General features: G+C 39.1%; 1 protein-coding gene across 2 annotated transcripts in view; it reads left to right on the top strand.

Annotated features, from left to right (window-relative positions):
- WNK3 (WNK lysine deficient protein kinase 3) overlaps positions 1-18,872 on the top strand; it is a 185,130-nt gene extending 166,258 nt beyond the window's left edge. For both annotated transcript variants that reach the window (XM_081794294.1, XM_081794293.1), the window contains exons 22-23: positions 2,224-2,426; positions 13,332-18,872. In XM_081794294.1, coding sequence (XP_081650420.1) covers positions 2,224-2,426; positions 13,332-13,661 — 533 coding nt within the window. In that variant the 3' untranslated portion in view covers positions 13,662-18,872. The remainder of the gene's footprint in view (positions 1-2,223; positions 2,427-13,331) is intronic.

Genomic DNA, 18,872 nt, shown 5'->3' on the forward strand with positions numbered 1-18,872 from the left:
GTTTTATATATTTGGGGCCTCCCATATTCGGCTCATAGACATTTGTAATTGTTAGCTCTTCCTGATGCATAGACCCTGTAATTATGATATAATGCCCTTCTTCATCTCTTGTCACAGCCTTCAATTTAAAATCTGGTTTGTCTGATATAAGTGTGGCTACTCCAGCTTTCTTTTGACTTCCAGTAGCATGATAGATAATTCTCCATCCCCTCACTTTCAATCTGAAGGTGTCCTCCGGTCTAAAATGAGTCTCTTGTAGACAGCAAATAGATGTGTCCTGTTTGTTTGTTTGTTTTTTATCAATTCTGATACCCTGTGTCTTTTGGTTGTCACATTTAGTCCATTTACATTCAGTGTTAGTATTGAAAGATACGGGTTTAGAGTCACTGTGATGTCTGTAGGTTTCATGCTTGTAGTGATGTCTCTGGTACTTTGTGGTCCTTGCAACATTTCACTCACAGAATCCCCCTTAGGATCTCTTGTAGTGCTGGTTTAGTGGTGATGAATTCCTTCAGTTTGTGTTTGTTTGGAAAGACCTTTATCTCTCCTTCTATTCTAAATGACAGACATGCCCAGTAAAGGATTCTCAGCTGCATATTTTTTCTGTTCGTCACATTGAAGATTTCCTGCCATTCCTTTCTGGCCTGCCAAGTATTCAGTAGATAGATCCTTCACTAGTCTTATTGGTCTCCCTTTATATGTTAGAGCATGTTTATCCTTAGCTGCTTTCAGAATTCTCTCTTTATCCTTGTATTTTGCCAGTTTCGCTATGATATGTCATGCAGAAAATTGATTCAAGTTTCATCTGAAGGGAGTTCTCTGTGCCTCTTGGATTTCAATGCCTTTTTCCATCCCCAGTTCAGGGAAGTTCTTAGCTATGATTTGTTCAAGTACCCCTTCAGCCCCATTCTCTCTTCCTCCTCTGGAATCCCTATTATACGGATATTATTACATTTCATCGCATCACTTAGTTCTCTAGTTCTCCCTTTATACTCCTGGATTTTTTTAATCTCTTTTTCTCAGCTTCCTCTTTTTCCATAACTTTATCTTCTAATTCACCTATTCTCTTCTCTGCCTCTTCAATCTGGGCTGTGTTAGCCTCCATTTTATTTTGCACCTCATTTATAGCATTTTTTAGCTCCTCATGAATGTTTCTTAGTCCCTTGATCTCTGTAGCAATAGATTCTCTGCTGTCCTCTATAGTTTTGTCAAGCCCAGCGATTAATTTTATGACTGTTATTTTAAATTCATGCTCTGTTATATTGCTTAAATTGTTTTTGATCAATTCGTTAGCTTTCACTACTTTCTGGAGTTTCTTCTGAGGAGAATTCTTCCGTTTTGTCAGTTTGGATAGTCCCTGGAGTGGCAGGGAACTGCAGGGCTCTTCCCCTGTGCTGTCTGAAGTAACTTGTGTTGGTGGGCGGGGCCGCAGTCAGACCTGATGTCTGCCCCCAGCCCACTGCTGGGGCCACAGTCAGGCTGATGTGTAGCTTATCTTCCCCTCTCCCAGGGGCAGGACTCCCTGTGGAGTGGTGTGGCCCCTGTCTGGGCTACTGGCACACTGCCAGGCTTGTGGTGCTGCTTCGATGGGATCTGGTGTATTAGCCAGGGTGGATCCACAAGGTGCACAGGGGCAGGAGTGGCAGGCTCAGCTTGCTTTGCCTTTGGTGGTCCGCTACGGCAGGGGCCCTGCAGCGCCGGGAGGGAGGCAGACCCGTCCTCTTCCATGGGCCTCTTGTCTACACTTAGCTCCAGAGAATCTGTTCTGCTAGTCTTCTGGTGGTTTTCTGGGTTATTTAGGCAGATGTGGGTGGAATCTAAGTGATCAGTAGGACACAGTGAGCCCAGCAACCTCCTACGCCGCCATCTTCAAGTCTCTCTCCTCCATGTTTATTTTTTATCTCTTTTAAGTATCTATCCGAGGAAAACTGATGTAAAGATTATAATTGATACTAATGTTTTTATATTTGACTTATAACTTGTAGCTTATTTGACTTTATACCAAGGTGACCATATAATTTCCCATCCAACAAGAGGAAACTTTCGAGAGTGAAAGGCATACATACTGTTAATAATTACTCCAGGACTGTCCCAGATAAACTTGAATATCTGGTTACCTTATCTGTAGCCCATATGTGAGGTTCTACCAACTGCATTATTACTCAAAGAAAAGTATTTATCAGTTTTAATTATTTTTTATGATTTTCCTGTTATTTCTTCTAGATCCACTCTGTGTGGAGAGTAATGTAGCATCATGCCAGCAATCTCCAGCTAGTAAAAAAGGCATGTTCACAGATGACTTACATAAACTGGTGGATGACTGGACAAAGGAAACAGTTGGAAGTTCTCTTATTAAGCCAAGTTTAAACCAACTCAAACAGAGTCAACACAAACTAGAGACAGAAAACTGGAACAAAGTATATGAAGTAAGTGGTTTTTGCACGTTCCTCTTTATTTCTAAGAACTAAAATCATAAAAATTGATTTCCTTAGGTCTATTGTTAAAGTCACTATTAGAGAATGGTGTGACTTGACAACATAGCGACTTTTATCCTTGTCTAGATTCATTTTGTCTTTAAGAAAATTATCTTTTAGACCAGGGGTCAGCACATTTTTTTCTGGGAAGGAGCCAGTTAGTAAGTACTTTCACGCCATGTGGTTGCAACTAGTCAACTCTGTCATCGGGCAAAAGCAACCATAGATAAAATATAAATGAATGCACAGGGCTATGTTCCAATAAAACTTGATTTACAAAAAGAAGTGGTAGGCTATAGCTTGCTGACCCATGCTTTAGACTCTTATACCTAAAAATATAACCATCAAGTATCAAAAAAGAAAGCATCTGGAATGAGGGTGAATTCAGTCCTGTGGTGCAAGAAGAGTTTGAGTTTTGAGGGAAAGCTATCATATGTTGTATATCAATATTCTCAGAACTATTAAGTGATCTTATTTGTTCAGTTTGAAAAAATAATTTTAAAGCTCTTTAAGCTAGGAAGATGGCGGCGTAGGAGGACGCTGGGCTCACCGCGTGTCCTGCTGATCACTTAGATTCCACCTACACCTGCCTAAATAACCCAGAAAAACGCCAGAGGATTAGCAGAACAGAGTCTCCGGAGCCAAGCGCAGACGAGAGGCCCTAGGAAGAGGGTAGGAAGGGCGGCGAGGCGGTGCACGCTCCACGAACTGGCGGGAGGGAGCCGGGGCAGAGGGGCAGCTCGCCGGCCAAGCAGAGCCCCGGAGTCTGGCTGGCAAAAGCGGAGGGGCCTGACGGACTGTGTTCCGACAGCAAGCGTGACTTAGCGTCTGGGAGGTCATAAGTTAACAGCTCTGCTCAGAAAGCGGGAAGGCTGGAGGACAAGGGAGGGAGAGCTGCTGAGCCCCCGGACGGACGACAGAGCTCAGTTTGGTGGGGAACAAAGGCGCTCGCCAGCGCCATCTCCCCCGCCCATCCCCCAGCCAAAATCCCAAAGGGAACCAGTTCCTGCCAGGGAACTTGCTCGCTCTGCGAAAACACCCAACTCTGTGCTCCTGCGGAGCCAAACCTCCGGCAGCGGATCTGACTCCCTCGCTGCCACAGGGCCCCTCCTGAAGTGGATCATCTAAGGAGAAGCGAGCTAAGCCTGCCCTTCCTGCCCCCATGCACCTTGCCTACCCACCCCAGCTAATACGCCAGATCCCCAGCACCACAAGCCTGGCAGTGTGCAAGTAGCCCAGACAGGCCACGCCAAACCACAGGGAATCCCGCCCCTAGGATAGGGGAAGAGAAGGCACACACCAGTCTGACTGTGGCCCCAGCAGTGGGCTGGGGGCAGACATCAGGTCTGACTGCGGCCCCGCCAACCAACTCCAGTTATACACCACAGCACAGGGGAAGTGCCCTGCAGGTCCTCACCACTCCAGGGACTATCCAAAATGACCAAACGGAAGAATTCCCCTCAGAAGAATCTCCAGGAAATAACAACAGCTAATGAACTGATCAAAAAGGATTTAAATAATATAACAGAAAGTGAATTTAGAATAATAGTCATAAAATTAATCGCTGGGCTTGAAAACAGTATAGAGGACAGCAGAGAATCTCTTGCTACAAAGATCAAGGGACTAAGAAACAGTCACGAGGAGCTGAAAAGCGCTTTTAACGAGATGCAAAATAAAATGGAAACGACCACGGCTCAGATTGAAGAGGCAGAGGAGAGAATAGGTGAACTAGAAGATAAAATTATGGAAAAAGAGGAAGCTGAGAAAAAGAGAGATAAAAAAATCCAGGAGTATGAGGGGAAAATTAGAGAACTAAGTGATACACTAAAAAGAAATAATATACGCATAATTGGTATCCCAGAGGAGGAAGAGAGAGGGAAAGGTGCTGAAGGGATACTTGAAGAAATTAAAGCTGAGAACTTCCCTGAACTGGGGAAGGAAAAAGGCATTGAAATCCAAGAGGCACAGAGAACTCCCTTCAGACGTAACTTGAATCGATCTTCTACACGACATATCATAGTGAAACTGGCAAAATACAAGGATAAAGAGAAAATTCTGAAAGCAGCAAGGGATAAACGTGCCCTCACATATAAAGGGAGACCTATAAGACTCGTGACTGATCTCTCTTTTGAAACTTGGCAGGCCAGAAAGGCTTGGCACAATATCTTCAGTGTGCTAAACAGAAAAAATATGCAGCCGAGAATCCTTTATCCAGCAAGTCTGTCATTTAGAATAGAAGAAGAGATAAAGGTCTTCCCAAACAAACAAAAACTGAAGGAATTTGTCACCACTAAACCAGCCCTACAAGAGATCCTAAGGGGGATCCTGTGAGACAAAGTACCAGAGACATCACTACAAGCATAAAACATACAGACATCAAAATGACTCTAAACCCGTATCTTTCTATAATAACACTGAATGTAAATGGATTAAATGCGCCAACCAAAAGACATAGGGTATCAGAATGGATCAAAAAACAAGACCCATCTATTTGCTGTCTACAAGAGACTCATTTTAGATCTGAGGACACCTTTAGATTGAGAGTGAGGGGATGGAGAACTATTTATCATGCTCCTGGAAGCCAAAAGAAAGCTGGAGTAGCCATACTTCTATCAGACAAACTAGACTTTAAATTAAAGGCTGTAACAAGAGATGAAGAAGGGCATTATATAATAATTACAGGGTCTATCCATCAGGAAGAGCTAACAATTATAAATGTCTATGCGCCGAATACCGGAGCCCCCAAATATATAAAACAATTACTCATAAACATAAGCAACCTTATTGATAAGAATGTGGTAATTGCAGGGGACTTTAACACCCCACTTACAGAAATGGATAGATCATCTAGACACACGGTCAATAAAGACACACGGTCAATAAAGACACAAGGGCCCTGAATGATACATTGGATCAGATGGACTTGACAGATATATTTAGAACTCTGCATCCCAAAGCAACAGAATATACTTTCTTCTCGAGTGCACATGGAACATTCTCCAAGATAGATCATATACTGGATCACAAAACAGCCCTTCATAAGTTTACAAGAATTGAAATTATACCATGCATACTTTCAGACCACAATGCTATGAAGCTTGAAATCAACCACAAGAAACAGTCTGGAAAACCTCCAAAAGCATGGAGGTTAAAGAACACCCTACTAACGAATGAGTGGGTCAACCAGGCAATTAGAGAAGAAATTAAAAAATACATGGAAACAAACGAAAATGAAAAGACAACAATCCAAACGCTTTGGGACGCAGCGAAGGCAGTCCTGAGAGGAAAATACATTGCAATCCAGGCCTATCTCAAGAAACAAGAAAAATCCCAAATACAAAATCTAACAGCACACCTAAAGGAAATAGAAGCAGAATAGCAAAGGCAGCCTAAACCCAGCAGAAGAAGAGAAATAATAAAGATCAGAGCAGAAATAAACAATATAGAATCTAAAAAAACTGTAGAGCAGATCAACGAAACCAAGAGTTGGTTTTTTGAAAAAATAAACAAAATTGACAAACCTCTAGCCAGGCTTCTCAAAAAGAAAAGGGAGATGACCCAAATCGATAAAATCATGAATGAAAATGAGATTATTACAACCAATCCCTCAGAGATACAAACAATTATCAGGGAATACTATGAAAAATTATATGCCAACAAATTGGACAACCTGGAAGAAATGGACAAATTCCTAAACACCCACACTCTTCCAAAACTCACTCAGGAGGAAACAGAAAGCTTGAACAGACCCATAACCAGAGAAGAAATTGAATCTGTTATCAAAAATCTCCCAACAAATAAGAGTCCCGGACCAGATGGCTTCCCAGGGGAGTTCTACCAGACGTTTAAAGCAGAGATAATACCTATCCTTCTCAAGCTATTCCAAGAAATAGAAAGGGAAGGAAAACTTCCAGACTCATTCTATGAAGCCAGTATTACTTTGATTCCTAAACCAGACAGAGACCCAGTAAAAAAAGAGAACTACAGGCCAATATCCCTGATGAATATGGATGCAAAAATTCTCAATAAGATACTAGCAAATCGAATTCAACAGCATATAAAAAGAATTATTCACCATGATCAAGTGGGATTCATTCCTGGGATGCAGGGCTGGTTCAACATTTGCAAATCGATCAACGTGATATATCACATTAACAAAAAAAAAGAGAAGAACCATATGATCCTGTCATTCGATGCAGAAAAGGCCTTTGACAAAATCCAGCACCCTTTCTTAATAAAAACCCTTGAGAAAGTCGGGATAGAAGGAACATACTTAAAGATCATCAAAGCCATTTATGAAAAGCCCACAGCTAACGTCATCCTCAAAGGGGAAAAACTGAGAGCTTTTTCCCTGAGATCAGGAACACGACAGGGATGCCCACTCTCACCGCTGTTGTTTAACATAGTGCTGGAAGTTTAACATCAGCAATCAGACAACAAAAGGAAATCAAAGGCATCAAAATTGGCAAAGATGAAGTGAAGCTTTCGCTTTTTGCAGATGACATGATATTATACATGGAAAATCCAGTAGACTCCACCAAAAGTCTGCTAGAACTGATACATGAATTCAGCAAAGTTGCAGGATACAAAATCAATGTACAGAAATCAGTTGCATTCTTATACACTAACAATGAAGCAACAGAAAGACAAATGAAGAAACTGATCCCATTCACAATTGCACCAAGAAGCATAAAATACCTAGGAATAAATCTAACCAAAGATGTAAAAGATCTGTATGCTGAAAACTATAGAAAGCTTATGCAGGTAATTGAAGAAGATATAAAGAAATGGAAAGACATTCCCTGCTCATGGATTGGAAGAATAAATATTGTCAAAATGTCAATACTACCCAAAGCTATCTACACATTCAATGCAATCCCAATCAAAATTGCATCAGCATTCTTCTCGAAACTAGAACAAGCAATCCTAAAATTCATATGGAACCACAAAAGGCCCCGAATAGCCAAAGTAATTTTGAAGAAGAAGACCAAAGCAGTAGGCATCACAATACCAGACTTCAGCCTCTTCTACAAAGCTGTCATCATCAAGACAGCATGGTATTGGCACAAGAACAGACACATAGACCAATGGAATAGAATAGAAACCCCAGAACTAGACCCACAGACGTATGGCCAACTAATCTTTGACAAAGCAGGAAAGAACATCCAATGGAAAAAAGACAGTCTCTTTAACAAATGGTGCTGGGAGACCTGGACAGCAACGTGCAGAAGGTTGAAACTAGACCACTTTCTCACACCATTCACAAAAATAAACTCAAAATGGATAAAGGACCTGAATGTGAGACAGGAAACCATCAAAACGTTAGAGGAGAAAGCAGGAAAAGACCTCTCTGTCCTCAGCCGTAGCAATCTCTTACTCGGCACATCCCCAAAGGCAAGGGAATTAAAAGCAAAAGTGAATTACTGGGACCTTATGAAGATAAAAAGCTTCTGCACAGCAAAGGAAACAACCAACAAAACGAAAAGGCAACCAACGGAATGGGAAAAGATATTTGCAAATGACATATCAGACAAAGGGCTAGTATCCAAAATGTATAAAGAGCTCACCAAACTCCACACCCGAAAAACAAATAACCCAGTGAAGAAATGGGCAGAAAACATGAATAGACACTTCTCTAAAGAAGACATCCGGATGGCCAACAGGCACATGAAAAGATGTTCAACGTCGCTCCTTATCAGGGAAATACAAATCAAAACCACACTCAGATATCACCTCACACCAGTCAGAGTGGCCAAAATGAACAAATCAGGAGACTATAGATGCTGAAGAGGATGTGGAGAAACGGGAACCCTCTTGCACTTTTGGTGGGAATGCAAATTGGTGCAGCCGCTCTGGAAAGCAGTGTGGAGGTTCCTCAGAAAATTAAAAATAGACCTACCCTATGACCCAGCAATAGCACTGCTAGGAATTTATCCAAGGGATACAGGAGTACTGATGCATAGGGGCACTTGTACCCCAATGTTTATAGCAGCACTCTCAACAATAGCCAAATTATGGAAAGAGCCTAAATGTCCATCAACTGATGAATGGATAAAGAAATTGTGGTTTATATACACAATGGAATACTACGTGGCAATGAGAAAAAATGAAATATGGCCTTTTGTAGCAACGTGGATGGAACTGGAGAGTGTGATGCTAAGTGAAATAAGCCATACAGAGAAAGACAGATACCATATGGTTTCACTCTTATGTGGATCCTCAGAAACGTAACAGAAACTCATGGGGGAGGGGAAGAAAAAAAAAAAAAAGAGGTTAGAGTGGGAGAGAGCCAAAGCATAAGAGACTGTTAAAAACTGAGAACAAACTGAGGGTTGATGGGGAGTGGGAGGGAGGGCAGGGTGGGTGATGGGTATTGAGGAGGGCACCTTTTGGGATGAGCACTGGGTGTTGTATGGAAACCAATTTGACAGTAAATTTCAAATATTAAAAAATAAATTAAAAAAAAAAAAAAAAAAAACCTTAGAGGAGAAAGCAGGAAAAGACCTCTCTGACCTCAGCCGTAGCAATCTCTTACTCGACACATCCCCAAAGGCAAGGGAATTAAAAGCAAAAATGAACTACTGGGACCTTATGAAGATAAAAAGCTTCTGCACAGCAAAGGAAACAACCAACAAAACTAAAAGGCAACCAACGGAATGGGAAAAGATATTTGCAAATGACATATCAGACAAAGGGCTAGTATCCAAAATGTATAAAGAGCTCACCAAACTCCACACCCGAAAAACAAATAACCCAGTGAAGAAATGGGCAGAAAACATGAATAGACACTTCTCTAAAGAAGACATCCAGATGGCCAACAGGCACATGAAAAGGTGTTCAACATCGCTCCTTATCAGGGAAATACAAATCAAAACCACACTCAGATATCACCTCACGCCAGTCAGAGTGGCCAAAATGAACAAATCAGGAGACTATAGATGCTGGAGAGGATGTGGAGAAACGGGAACCCTCTTGCACTGTTGGTGGGAATGCAAATTGGTGCAGCCGCTTTGGAAAGCAGTGTGGAGGTTCCTCAGAAAATTAAAAATAGACCTACCCTATGACCCAGCAATAGCACTGCTAGGAATTTATCCAAGGGATACAGGAGTACTGATGCATAGGGGCACTTGTACCCCAATGTTTATAGCAGCACTCTCAACAATAGCCAAATTATGGAAAGAGCCTAAATGTCCATCAACTGATGAATGGATAAAGAAATTGTGGTTTATATACACAATGGAGTACTACGTTGCAATGAGAAAGAATGAAATATGGCCCTTTGTAGCCACGTGGATGGAACTGGAGAGTGTGATGCTAAGTGAAATAAGCCATACAGAGAAAGACAGATACCATATGGTTTCACTCTTATGTGGATCCTGAGAAACTTAACAGAAACCCATGGGGGAGGGGAAGGAAAAAAAAAAAAAGAGGTTAGAGTGGGAGAGAGCCAAAGCATAAGAGACTGTTAAAAACTGAGAACAAACTGAGGGTTGATGGGTGGTGGGAGGGAGGGCAGGGTGGGTGATGGGTATTGAGGAGGGCACCTTTTGGGATGAGCACTGGATGTTGTATGGAAACCAATTTGACAATAAATTTCATATATTAAAAAAAAAGCTCTTTAAGCTAGAATATTATAAAAGGCATCTTAAGTTTATGGATGAGATTCCTAGTTAATTGCATATGGCCTTAGGCAGATGTACATGCAGTTGAGATATAGAAGGATGTCCACAATGCATTCTGGAGTGGGAAGAAGGCAGGCTTATAGAACAGTATATACAGTATTTGTTTAAAATTATGTGCATTAGATATTTATATATATACACAGAACTAGGAGAAGCCGTTAACAATATACTGGATGGTGGAATTTGAGCCTTATTTTACATTTTACTTCTCTGTTTGAACTTTTAAAGTATCACTTTTTCAAAATGAGTAAATCTATCAAAATGTGAATCACGGCTTAGAATCTGAACCCTCATAATTGCAAGATGTATATGTGTGTATATGTGTGTGTGTGTGTGTGTGTTGTGTTTGTGTACCTGTATGTATGTGTTTGTAGTCATTGCATATAATTTGGTAAAGAAAGTCTGAAAATACATTTAGTGTTAATGTTGAATAAAAATTTCAAAAGCCTACATTTCCCAAACTAGTAAGCAGTATTTCTGCGTGGGGACTCTGTGTACTTATCTTACTCCTGGCACCAATTTATATACGGATAGTATCACCATTGTAAAAATTGGAAGCCTTTAGAGGCAAACTTCAAGGCATAAATGCATTTGTGCTGCCAGTGAGAGAGCCTCTGAGTACTGTGTGAATGGAGGCTTTTGTTGACTAGTAGGAGGGTGGTTTATTGCAGTATAATGGAGGATTTTTGGAGGGAGAGTGAGTAGAAAATGGCAGTATGAACAAGAGTGGTAGAGGTCTCTAAGCAGACAGAATTGGGTTCCAGTGTCAGCTCAGTCACTTACTAGTTATATGACTGTAGGCAAGTCATCTGTGCCTCAGTTTTCATGTCTTCAAAACAGAGATAATACCTACCTGCCTTAAAACATCACTGTGAAAATTAAATGAGGTAATACCTCTAAGATGCCTAAATAACTATTTTTGTATTTTAAGTTCAGTTGATTACATGTTTGTGTGGAAAGCACATCTCATTATCTAATGTTCTTGCTTGTTACTGGTCTGTGGCCTTATTAGAAAATTTTGTCACAATTATGTCAGGCCCTTTACTTTGTGCCAAGCCCTCTACTAGGCACTGGGTTTGATGAGCAAAAACAAGTATGTGCCCTATCTCATGGAACTTACACTCTAGTGGGACAGTTAGACATGAACAGACTTATATAATATAGGATATCATATAATAAGAGAGTTGGTCTAGTTAAGGGAACTCAAGGAAAGCTTCCCTGAGAAGGTGATGATTGAACAGAGATCTGAAGGATGAGTAGGTGTTAACTAGGTGAAAAAAGGGAGGTAATCTGATTCCAAGTGGAAAGAACAGCATATGCTAAAGCTCTGTATTGGTAAAGGGATCATGAGGCCACTGAAAGTAGGCCAATTTTGCTGAAGTGAAGAGAGCAGACAGGAATTGGTGCACAGTGAATCTAAGGAGGTTGGGAGGGTCTTAAAAGTGGTGATGATAAAGACCTTTGTCTTTAAGAAAGATGGATAGCCATTGAAGCCCTAGGGTTCACATCAGATTTGCTTTTTGAAAAGATCACTCTGACTTGAAGCAAGAAGAAAAGATTATTGGAGGTAAGGGTAGAAATTGATAGACCAATTAAGAGTTAGTCACAGTAGTACAGTTAAAGAGAAATTGAGATGAAGAAAAATGAACAGATTCCAGGAAATGTTTAAGAGATAAAATGGATGAGATTTAGTGATGGAATGGATGTATGGCAGAGGGAAGGTATCAAGACTAGGTTTCTGGCTGGCATTACTGGCTATCATTCCAGCCTACCAATCACCAAGATGCAGAACATGAGTAGGCATTGTGTTTTGGTAAAGGAAAGACCATAGGTCATTTGAATCTCAGATGCCTTTGAAATATGCAAGAGAAGGTTAGGTCCTCTCCACTGGTCTTTTTAAAAATAAAAATCACACTACTGTTTGTAAAATAATGTTCATTATAGAATTTAATCAATGCAGAAAAGTATGAATTCTAAAATACCACCTTCAAATCCCAATACCTAGAAATAATTGTCACTAACTTTAAATAAACACCATTTCAGATTTCTTTCTATGTCTGTATATGGATACATGGAAATGACTTTATAAAAATGAAGTCATACTATATGCGCTCTTTTGTGTTTTAAATATTTATATATTTATATATATTTTTATATATTTATATAATTTAAATCCAAGTTAACATATATTATAATAATGATATCAGGAGTAGAATTTATGTGCTCTTTTGACTCAGAAGTATTACATTTAATTTTACTTTAACAGAACAAAAACACTGATATGAAGAAGGGATTACTGAACTTTAAATAAATGTCTTTTTACCTCAGGAGATACGGTCATTCATTCTTGAGTCAGGCAAAGCCTTTATTCCAACTTTAGTTTGAAAGTTTATTTAAAAGGGTTTAGGCTTGACTTTTCGATTTAGAAGAACTTAGCATTAGCGACTGATACCAAACTCTCCTTTAAGTGAGAATTATTTACTTCCATTAGACTTATTATTACCATGTGTATAAGATTTCAGTAATCTCTATACACATACATAATCGTAGTAGGACATGATAAGGGCAGGCAGGAATATATTTTCAGAATACTGCCAAAAACTTCCCAAAATGCAACAGAAATGTTAGACTTTAACGCAATGAGTAGGAGTGGGTAGGGAGGTGACATTTATTGAGCATCTACTCTGTGTGCCAGGTTCTTTCTCCTGGGCCACACATAATCATGCTCCTCTGTCTCCAAAGAATTCTGTAGTAAGGTGGGCTATGGTCTGTGGTGCTACATGAGAGAATTCATGGGGCTGGCAGAAAGAAGTAAAATTATAAAGAGTAGTGCTAGCATAAAGAAAGGAGACGACACTAAATATTGAACAGAGTGCTACCTCTATTCACTGGAGTTAATCCTCACCTCACTATTAAGTTACTTAGTGATATTTGGTGTTACCAATTTTTAGCTTCGGTTTCCATATCTGAAAATGCCTACCTTGCAGGTCAGTAATGAAGAGGAAATGAAATAAGGTATGCAACTATGCTTGGCACACAGAAAGGTGCTCCAAAAATGGTAGCCGCTCATAGTAATAATGGGAGTAGTAAACCAAAAAGAATAGGAAAGAATACAGATGGGTAAAAGCATCTACCAAATAAACTGATCTTTTGTTTTTATTTTTGTTTTCGTTAGAATACTCCATCTACTATGGGCTACACATCAACATGGATTTCTTCTCTGTCCCAAATCCGTGGAGCTGTCCCAACCTCCTTGCCACAAGGACTCTCACTCCCTTCATTTCCTGGGACATTATCATCATATGGAATGCCCCATGTCTGTCAGTATAATGCTGTGGGGGGGCCAGGATACCCAGTACAATGGGTAGGAATTTCAGGAACACCACAACAGTCTGTAGTAATTCCGACTCAATCTGGGGGACCATTCCAGCCGGGAATGAATTTACAGGCATTTCCAGCTTCATCAGTGCAGAATCCATCTGCCATCCCGCCTGGTCCCAAATGAATCAGAGTAGATGATGAAGAAAAGGGAGAATTTTTTCAGAATTATTTTCAGGATACCTAAGATACTAAACATTCTTCTTCTTGGGTTCTGCCATATTTTCCCTCGTTTGAGTTTACCTTCCACTGTATTTTTTTTTTGTTTGTTTCATTGTGGTATTTTATATAGCTCATCATTCTATAGAACTGTGCAGTTTGTACATAGAGCACTGCACACAGAAATGTTTTTTCACTTCAAATCCTATCCTCTTTGATACTTGATTTTTTAAAAATACCGTTCAGAATGCTTTAATAAGCTCAGCTTGAGCATTAACATTTCCAGGACACTTTCCATGAATTGCTGAGAAGCCCCCATTTTTTACTGCTGCTATCTGCAGCTGGATGATACTTTAAAATGTATAAAAACTATTTAAATTGAAACTCCCCAAACGTGGACGAAGTGAGACCCTCCAACAGCCGGAGTCTTATGGGATTCTTCACATGTTTATCTTAGGTTTACCTTTCACAGAAGGCAGGGTAACTTGCTGCAGGAAATGTTTTGGTATATAAAATTAGAATAACTTTGTCAACCAGTATAGACCATGAGCCCTTTTTAATGTGATTTTCTTCCCGTCGTCACAGCAGTAGGAGTAAAGCCTTGTTTTAAGTGAGGCGGAGAGAAAGGAAAAAACAGAACTGTAACAGTTCCTTGATTCTGCAGATACTATAGCTACTTTAGGATTTCAATAGTAATTCAAAGTAGCTATCTCCTTGTTTCTCATGTGCACACTACATTGTTTTTGAGCATCTGAGAGGCATTGATTTGGCTTGCATTCTTTTGCAAGGGATATATTGCAGCTGATACGAATCTCATTTGGGGGGAATCTTTGTATTCCTAACAAAGAGAATTCAAGTTACACCTCTATTAATCCATTCTTCTGAAGTAAAATGTACTTGACACAGCAGGTTGTACGTTTTGAGACTTACACATGAAACACTGGCTTTACAGGGTTCTAAGATGTGGGGTATACACTGTACTGCAGTGAGATAGTAGACCCTCGAAGGACACTATTTAAGTTGCCCTTAGATTTTTTTTTGATTACCATTTTTTTTTAGTTGTTATAATTTCTTATTAGTATATATAGCATCCTAGATGATTTTAGATCTTAGATGATATGGCAGCCTCTTTAGAATCTGAGAGAGATCACTGTCAAGTTGCACTTTACTGGGTTTTATCCAGTTTTAGGAGGAGGTGAGGCAATGTCAAAATAGACACTTTTGGATTTCAGGAAGGTTAACTATAATAATCTTAAAAGGCTGGTCACAGAGTTACCTAATGCTCAGTCTGTGAAACCCAAACAGAATTTTTAAATGGTATTTATCAACTACTACATATACACATTTAAAATACTTACTTTCCACTCTGAAAATTTCAAGGTCATTTCTAGTACACATTTACCTGATAATGAGTTCTGTCTACTGGTAAACATTCCAAATTATCACCCAACATTTCTGTTAAAAGATTTTCCTCCAAGTTCCTCTAAAATTTTTACCCCATGAGCTTGGCAGGTAAGGAAAACTTAATAGGTGTAGTTTCCTGTTTTGTTTGCTTGTTTGTTTGTTTTTTGCATAGTCTACTTTGTGATATTCGGTACCCTTTTCAAAAAATGTGTCTGATATTGCTTACCTGAGGATCACACTAACCATCATGAAGGTTCTGTCACTATCATTTGGGGTGTCTAAAGCAGCATTTTCAGAATTGCTGTTGATAAGAGCCACAGTTTCTTTTCATAAATGAAAACATACTCTGGTTTGGGTGAGTCTTTCTAAATCTTATGTACAGATTCTTCAGATTTCTTCTACAGTATTGGTTTGCAAGTTGCAGTGATTTTAGGACATTAGTGTAATGCAAATGCTTGCATTGCAGTGTTTTCCATGTGTACAAAAACAATGCACCTAAAATCCATAATTCTTTAAAACTGCTCGTGTTTCATTATAAGAGTTGGCTTGTGTAATCACATTGAGACTTACAACCTATAAAGTGAAAATCCTGCAGGTCTTAAGATCTCTTCTTCAACAGTTGTAATCCTTTTAAACAGTGTACCCCAGGATGAAAAAACCTCCATGGATGACATGCACAGTTACATTTATTAATGGCTGCTCTGCATCAGATGTCCCACATTTTGCCACCACCTCTGTTTTATGTATAATTCATCATTCATTTGCCTGCAGACTTTTGCAGTGCCTTGTAATACTTAGAATCTTTTCAGATTTTTTGCTGGAAAGAAAAGTAGTCTTCTAAAGTTTGAAGATGGTGAATAGTGTACTGCTGTCTCCATGCTGACTGCAGTAGTTGGGTTAACATATGTTATGTATACATTATGTATACGTAACATGTATCAGTTTAAAAATACAGAAAAAAGTGAGTTTGTGAGGAAATGAAGAAAACAGTGTTATTCACACCACTGTGGGTTTTTTTCCCCATTACTTAAATGTTTGATTCAGATGATAGTCACTTTGGCTGTAAATATTGGCTAGTTTTTTACCTAGGGGTTTTTGCATTATTTCATAATTTTGCTAACTCATATAATAGTGCTGTTTTCATCCTTGCTGAGGTAATTTTCCTCCCCAGAAATAATTAACTCTTGAGGTAAAGCTCAGAAATTCCCTTCTTACTTAACAAAATGCCTGCTATATAACAAGGGCCTTCTACCCATTTCCAAAAAACCACACAAACCTATCCTTTTCATTTTCCTTTTTGTAGAAGAGAAAAAGGTCGTACTGAACAATCCTGCTTGTAAAGTTTATTTGGGGGATAGTCTGTATGTCCAACCACCATGTTTACTTCTCCAAGTACAAGTCTGATGAATAGTACTGTATCTCCATATGTGGCAATGTGAGCATTTCATCATGAAATACATGCTGCTATGTTTGTGAAGTTGGGTGTTAACATCATAAGAATATGAAACCAGTATTGGTGTAAATCTAATGAAAATAACCCTATGTATATTTGTAGCAGTCTTGAATCTCTATTTAAGGTAATTTGCTGTAATATAACAAATATCCATTTTGTTTTTCATCCTTTTCTTGCCAATTTTATATCAAGCATGAATTCTAATGGTTTGACAGCAAAATTATCTGTGAAAGCTTAAAAGGCACTTTTCTGCTGTGATTTTTGGATTGAGTGTGGTGTGTTATGTGCAGTATGATGGGATGTATCATTTTAGAACTCCAGATTTAATTACAGTCCAATTACTTTTGTTTATCTACCTCGTTTTCAGTGCTGTTTGGGGGTGTACAAGTAAACACTGCCTGTGAAACTTGCTTTTTTGCCTTGATTCTCAGTATTCTTTCAGGTTCCAAATCTGGCCTGCCTCCTTGTCCCAGTGCTAACCATGAGTTTGAGATGAGTGGGACCATCACTCTGCCACCAATCTGTGTTTAAGTGACGAGAGCCATGTGCCTCTGCAGAATAAGCTTTGGGGATTTGGGGATGGAGAGCAGAGAAGTACACCCAGCTGGTGGCAATGTAGGACTTAGTTGTAGGAGTCCATTGTAAAATAAATAGTAAGAAAGTACTAAATTAGACAGTCCAGTGCCTGTAACTTAGCATCTTTTATTAAAGATGCATTTCTTGTCTTGTGTGCCTAAAGGGCTATGGGTTGAAATTGCTTTAACTACCGCAGTGAAATAGTTGATAAATCCTACAGCAGTGGCCTGTCATTCAGCATATTAGCATATTGCTAGGTATTTGCAGTGGCATTTTGTTAAAATGGCTGTATGCTTTTAGTTGAATTGTAGTTGGTGGTAACTGTTTATCTGATCTCTAAAGTTTATTGGAGGCATTGACTTTCTTTGTGGTCTTTTCTGAATGATGCATTTTTTGTTTTTCCAGAAACTCAGCTAATGTTTGTAAGCCACATGTTCCTTGTTTCACATGTTTACGGTGTGTAACACTACAGCATATTTAATCTTAGCAAATGCTGTATTTCAGGCTGTATACATTCCTGAAGTATATTTGGCATCAGTTTGGGATTCAGTTATTTAATCTTCTGTTTGGTTCAGAAAAACTTGAGATTTGAGGTGGTGTGCAGGCCATTTTTTTAAAGAATAGGTTGTTCATTTTTTCATTCTGTTGTTTATTGTAGACTTTTTTTTATCCCCCCCCCCTCCACACTTTGAAGATGAACCAGAAAAGGGGGTGGGTTGTAGAAAAGGCCATTGATTTGATAAATGTAATTTCTGGGATTCAGATTTTTTTTTAATCCAATCCAATTGGCAAAATTGTAACACTCAAACTTGGTAAAATCCTTTGAAATTACTATGACATTTTTATGGAGCCAAATGCTTTCAGATCACCATGGAAATAGTCTTTGTATGTGAAGGATGAACACAAACATTGGTCAGGGTCCCTGATAGCCAAGATAGGCAGGGGCCTGGGGTAGTGGCTAGGTTACACTCAAGTTATTTTCAACTGAGATAGTTGGAGGAGTGTACAAACTAACAGCTTCCATTATGAAAGGTTTTCTTTTAGTTAAAAACCACCTCAAAAAGGCTAAAAGTCAAGCAAGAAGGGAAGAGAGAAACTGGGCTTTTGAGAAAAAAATGTGCCAGTGTAAAATAAACCCCTAAATGCGTGCTTGTCATCCTTCCAGGTTTTTTTTTAAGTTACATTTCTTTTCACTATAAATTAAGATTTCAGATTGAGGTTTGTGGTCCAGAACGTACCCTCAGCAGAAAATAGTGACTGATCAGAAAGTGCAGTTGTTCAAGGTCTGTCATGCTCAATCACTTAAAGCTGTAATTTGTTTGATATGAATATTAAGCATGTAGACCTAGTGCAGCATGGGAGCCACTCAGGAAGTTTATGCAATTAATAAACTTTCATGCATAATTTACTATGAAGTATGCAGGATTTCAGCCACTTCTCTACACTTAACATTTAGTTGTATATGTGAACTCTCCTTTCTTAACTGGGGAATGTAGCATTATATAGTATGTTGTTAAACTTAATTTTAATTTTAATCCTTCTTGACATTAACTTTTTGTTTTGTTTTGCTTTTTGGGGGGGTTGTTTTTGGTAAACCAAGTGATCTGCCTTTAAGCAGTTGTCTGATTTTGGTTCGTTGAAACTGTGATTTTTATTTCATTTGTACCCAGCCATTGTAAGTATTTTGTTTTGTTTCTTGGAAATTTTGTTTTGAAACAGAAAATAAAGGCTGTGTTATAAAATGAA

This window comes from Panthera onca, chromosome X, assembly GCF_046562875.1.
Source record: "Panthera onca isolate mPanOnc1 chromosome X, mPanOnc1 haplotype 2, whole genome shotgun sequence".
In the NCBI taxonomy this organism is placed as follows: domain Eukaryota; kingdom Metazoa; phylum Chordata; class Mammalia; order Carnivora; family Felidae; genus Panthera; species Panthera onca.